We start from the raw sequence: 6,000 nt of genomic DNA, 5'->3' as shown, positions 1-6,000 counted from the left end.
ATAGGCTTATGAGAAAATTGCAAGACCTTTGTTTGAGAATTTTTTAAATATATGCCAAAAAATGACATTGAGAACAAGTTAAATTTTATCAAAGATGAGACGACAAAAGGACTTGAAATTTTAGTGGAACAAAAGAAGTTTATTTTTGTCACAAATGACAACTATAAAGAAAATTATATATGGAAAATTCTAGCTTTCCAATAATTTAACATAATAATAATAAATCTTTTGCAAAATATTGATGGAATAACATGTTTTCCTTTTAAGCTCTTTCAATGAGAACCATATTATATGGTTCCTAGGTTACCATCGTAATATGATTTTAGTATTCATTAGATACACAAAAAAATGTTTCATAAGCATCATAAGAGACGTATAATTATTGATATGATAGATTTGTGTGATATATTTATAAAAAAATATTGATAAATAATAGATGTGTGAGATATATTTGTGAACATAATGCAGTGAAGAATTGTTACTTATGTGTATTGTATTTGATACATTAGAATCCAAGATAATAATTCTATAGTTAAATCAATTCAAAAGTAATGTATAAGTATTCCAAAAGTTATTATCACTAATATTAAGACAACCTTATAAAAGTAAGGGGATCCCCCCCCCCCCCCCCCCAGGCCCCCGCCATACCTCCCTCCCCCTCTCACCCGCCTCCCCACCTTAAAAGCCTCAACTTTCCTAATAATTTTTTCCAACAATGAGATGAGAAAGAAGGATAAACTCGTAAGGATTTTGTATTAAAGAAAATTAAGAAACACAAAATGATAATGATAGTAATAGTTAAAAATCATATCTAAGGTTAAATATGTGATAAGGATCAAAGAAAATTGTCACATGGTTTAAAGTAGATGTCAAACAAACCCAATTTGACACTCAACCAATTGTTCCCTTTGAATAAATTTAACAAGCTTTCAATGTTTGAGGTCTTTCTTTGTTAGTAGATATTCTTCCCACTTTAGCTCATCTCGGTGACTCTTTTAATGACCTTGTTAACTTTGAAGCTAATGACACTCACCTAGAGACATCTTTAGTACAACTAGATGGACAAGTTTTCATTGTGTCCATTAAGTAACTCTAGATACAAGGCAATGCTTCCCTCACCATAAAATAGAAAAATAATGACATCCTTCTCGAAATCCTTGCAAGAGTGTAGCTTAATGTGAACATGAAATGTTCCAAAACAAATATGTATATATGACTTTTTTCAAAGTATTAATTTTTTTAATTTAATAAATTTGATATTATATTATATATAGACCTAGTATTATATATTTAAAGGAATTCAATTAATCACATATAATATACTTTGATATTTTGAATCTAACCTTACCCATTCTCAATTGTACTAGTGAAGACAATTTTTATATTTATTATCTATACATCCATCTTTAAATCAAATTGTAAATTAATGTATCATAGTTTATCTATTAACAAACCAATAATAATAATTCTTAATATAATATCAAATAAAAATTCTTATCATGCCACATTAACGACCAAATGTCATTTTGTTCTCATTATTTCTTTCGATTGCATTCGCGCTTGCATTGGACTGTAATTTGGGTTTTGGTAAGGGAGGGAAGGCGAATGGTTTTTGAGTCGAACGGATTGTGGACTGGAATGGAAAGTGAAAAGGTGTTTCATAGCTTATATAGCGTGTCATGGATACAATGTTTCATAGTTTATTTACTGTGTCATGGATACGATTTCTTTATTTCATGCAATGGAAAAATCTACAAGAATGGCTGAAAGGAATCTGAACAAATGTCCCTCAGCTGCAGATGATATCGAAGAAAAATTTGGTCCCATCAAAGAAGAGGAGGTTCCTCCAAATTACAAGCACTCCGGATTTGACAAATGGCTTTTTTTTGGAATGTGCAGCTTTATTGGCTCTTATAGCAGGATTGCTTTCGAGCCTCATAGTCGGGTCTCTGAAGAAACGTTTCATTTGGGGGTTAGAGTCATGGAAGTGGTTTTTGATGGCTCTGCTTGTTTTCTCCGGGAGACTCGTTTCTGGCTGGATAATTCGTGTGGGGGTTTTCGTAATCGAGAGAAATTTTATTTTGAGAAAGAGGGTCCTCTACTTTGTCTATGGAGTGAGGAGTAGTGCGAAGAATTGCCTCTGGTTCGGCTTAGTTTTGCTCGCTTGGCATCTCATATTTGATAAAAAGGTAGTAACCGTTCCACACTCTCGTTTTTCATAATTGTTCTTCTCAATGAAAATGCATTTTCATAATTGTTATTGTTTGTTGGGGATAGGGTTTTTCTTCTTAGTCATCTGCAAATTCCTCTTTATATTTGTGATCTCTTTTACATTCTAATATTTTGGTGAATTTTTGCTATCAGTTGGAGCGAGCTACCGAGAACAAAAACCTGTTGGATTACATAGGAACATTTCTACTTTGTCTTCTGTGCGCCTCATTTCTATGGCTATTCAAGACACTATTGGTGAAGATTTTGGCTTTGAATTTTCATGTGAAAATATATTTTGACAAAATTCAGGAGTCCATATTCCATCAATATGTGCTTGAAACTATATCTCCGCCCCCAATGATGGAAATCCATCAATCCTCTGCTCTAGCAGATACAAATAATACGAACAATGCAGGACACGTGGAAATTCAAATAGATCCTCCTGATAACAAGAATAATGATAGGGCAGGGCTCAAAGAGGAAGGGAGCACCAATGGGATAACTATTAAACAACTGAAGAAGCTGAATCAGAGGAATGTCTCTGCTTGGAAAATGAAGAGATGGATCCGAAATATCAGGCATTCGGGAATCGCTAACACAATTGACAGGTCTTTGAATTACCATAAACATGATCCGAAGATCGATAGTGAACGTCAAGCAGCAATTAAGGCAAAGAGGATATTTGAAAATGTTGCTAAGCGTGGAACAGAGTATGCGTCCACTGACTTGTTCTTTGAAGTAATACCTTTACCTCACAAAGGCTTTGTCCTACAATGAGGTGCCGTACTAAGCTTTGTTTTTGTTATTCAAGAATTAGAAAGCTAACATTTAATAGTCCATAGATAATGCCAATTCTAGTTTCTGGTGGATTGTTCCAATAAAAATTTGTAGCAGGCAATACTATTGGCAGTTTATTTATGTCTTAACAGAATGCCATTGCCATTTAAACTGGCATCCTCACACAATAAGATCCACAAGCACTCTTGATCACTACTATGGACTGGAAATTGGTATCCCAGTTCCTAACCATACTGCAGTCTGACCATGTACCCATTCATGTGTTTGGTAATTAAACCATGAACTAATACCAAAACGGCTCTGCTAAGCATCATGTGCAGTAGTTTGTATTGTATGATCACTTTGGTGCTAATGCCATTGTTCTCAAACACCTGACTTTTACAAAAGCACCAAGGAAAAAGCATGAACCCACTAGCATAAATAGGACCAGAGAATATCAGGAAAATCCACGGCTCATGGTTCATTTACTTCTGGGAAAATGAATATGTTTCAGAATTAGTTTTTCTTACTTAAATTAGAGTCCCATCTTTTGCAGTTATATTGAGGAAGATGACTTGCTGAAGTTAATGAGGAAAACAGAGGTGAGCAGAGTCTTTCCCCAATTTATAGGAGCCTCAGATACAGGAAGGATCACTGAATCGTCTCTTGCAAACTGGGTGGTATGCTATTTAAAATCAGTTCCATACTGCTTTTAACTATCACTCCCAACATATAGCTAGATGTGGTTTTGTTCGGAACGTTGTGCTTATTTCATGTTCTTTTGACCTAATTTTGCTGTTTTATTCCGACGAAAGCAGCACAAAATAAGTTAAACTAGGCAATACTGATTATCTAGTTCTATTAGCTCTTTCTTGGGACATACTGACTAATGTATCTTTTTTGTGGCAGATGAATGTTTTTGAAGAAAGGAAATTACTTTCCCGGTCTCTTAATGAATCCAAAACTGCAGTTAAACAGCTACACAGACTCATCAATGCAGTTGTGGTTATAATCATAGTAATGTTCTCTTTGGTACTTCTGGGCATTGCCAGCACCCGTGCTATTGTTATAATATTAACTTCCCTTCTGCCTGTGGCTTTCATGTTCGGAAATACCTGCAAAACAATCTTTGAAGCCGTTGTGTTTGTATTTATCACGCATCCATTTGACATGGGTGATCGGTGTATTGTTGATGGAGTTCAGGTAAAAGTCATCCTTCTTACCTTTCACAAATGACTGAAATGAGTGAAGATTCACCTATGAACAAAAAAAGAAAAAGTAGAAAATGTAACAGATTGGTTTTTGAATACAACCGTACAACTAATTGATATTTGAATGGTACAGATGGTTGTGGAAGAAATGAACATCTTCACTACAGTGTTTCTGTTGAGTGATAACGAGAAAGTATACTACCCCAACTCAATATTATCCACGAAACCAATCATTAACTATCATAGGAGTCCAGATATGGGAGAGAGTTTTGACTTCTTCGTGGATGCTACTACTACTGTGGAAAAAATTGCTGCGCTTAAGGAGAGAATAAGTAGGTCCTTTTATTTGTGATTTTTTTTAGCAATGGTATAATATGAGGCACAGTTACACATAAATATGCAAACACCCTTACATACGAAATTCTTGATTGGGTTAATAACATAAAGTTTCTAGAAATTTATTCTTAAATCTCAGCAACAAGAGAATCATAAACAAAATCATCTAGGTCCATTGGTCCACTTTGGCCTAAAGGCCAGTAAGGTTAGGTTAGCTTATCTTATTTATGAAACAGGTATTTCCTTGATTTGTATGAATATTTAGGCACTGTGTTTGTTTATGCAGCTATATTGAAAGCAAGCATCATCATTGGCACCCAGACTATAATTTGTTTACTAGGGAGATTGAGAACACTAATAGGATGAGAATGAGCCTTTGCCTCAGACATACAATGAATTATCAAAACATAAGTGAGAGATCAAATAGAAGATCTGCATTGCTACTGAAAATGAAGGATATGCTTGAGGAACTTCAAATTGAATATCAAATTTTGCCTGAAAAAATGCCTGTTAAGTTTATTGGGTCTACTGTAAGATGAGATCCTCATTCATTTCTAATGAGTTGAGGTAAATAAAGAATAACAATTTTTATTGGAAGTGTTTCTTTTTCTTTGTTTTGTTTTAATGTCTGTTTCATTACTTATCTTGGAATCTGCATTGGTAATTATAATGACAAATTCTTTTGGATTGTGTTTTGTAGGGAACAAAGCTCCATTTCTTTGTGCACAAGGTACATGTTTCTGGTTTTGCATGTAGTATGTGTTTTGTGGAATTGCCTTCTTTTGCCAGAACATATAATATCTAAGGTATGAAGTGCAGACAGAAACATACTCATTGTGGGATGTTGACATCCGTTTTAGCAAGATTGCACTAGCATTTTTAAATCTGATTTTTACTGCAAATCTGTATCAAGTATTCTTCCTGTGCTCTTACATAATGTAATCTTGCAGTAGGATTTTCAATATTGTTTGTGGTAGAGTTGCATATTCAAAACTAAATCAGGTAATTATTTACATCTTTAGAATACTGGGAAATATGACTCCTGAGAAAGAGCACAACAATATCCTCCTCCCTGTTCACCTCTATGACTTGTGATCATACCCACATTTTCACATTTATTTTGGAGAACATTAGCATTTGTGAGTTTTGTGTCTACTAGTTACTATAGCTTGCCCTCAGACTGCTATATTTGAATTGGTTTTTCAGAAATCTTTGAGCAATAGTGTTGTTTTTGAAATCTATGCATGATTTCTTTACAATGCATTGAAGAAAAATGTTTCTCTCATCTGTACAGCAGTGAGCAAATCTTGCAACTTGCCAGTGTAGAAATAGCATAAATTGTCAGTAAGGAAAACAAGACTTGATGACTTGTAGTTGTCTTGTAGTTTCCTCAACATCTTAATTATCTAATCAAATTATGGTCTCTTTTAATTTTGTATATTTATAACCATTTGACAAATATAAG

At 34.1% G+C, this 6,000-nt stretch overlaps 1 protein-coding gene across 1 annotated transcript; it reads left to right on the top strand.

The window, feature by feature from the left end:
* Window positions 1-1,518: 1,518 nt before the first annotated feature.
* On the top strand, window positions 1,519-5,783 carry LOC149528069 (mechanosensitive ion channel protein 6-like). Its single transcript, XM_089807998.1, has 10 exons — window positions 1,519-1,645; window positions 1,900-2,189; window positions 2,365-2,921; window positions 3,545-3,668; window positions 3,898-4,191; window positions 4,333-4,535; window positions 4,822-5,065; window positions 5,236-5,265; window positions 5,355-5,447; window positions 5,742-5,783. Exons 1-10 carry the CDS (start codon window positions 1,519-1,521, stop codon window positions 5,781-5,783), a joined length of 2,004 nt encoding a protein of 667 aa, XP_089664124.1.
* Window positions 5,784-6,000: the final 217 nt, after the last annotated feature.

This window comes from Cupressus sempervirens, chromosome 11, assembly GCF_028749045.1.
Source record: "Cupressus sempervirens isolate cs-2001-9-10 chromosome 11, ASM2874904v1, whole genome shotgun sequence".
NCBI lineage: Eukaryota > Viridiplantae > Streptophyta > Pinopsida > Cupressales > Cupressaceae > Cupressus > Cupressus sempervirens.
This window is presented reverse-complemented; position numbering and strand designations above follow the sequence as displayed.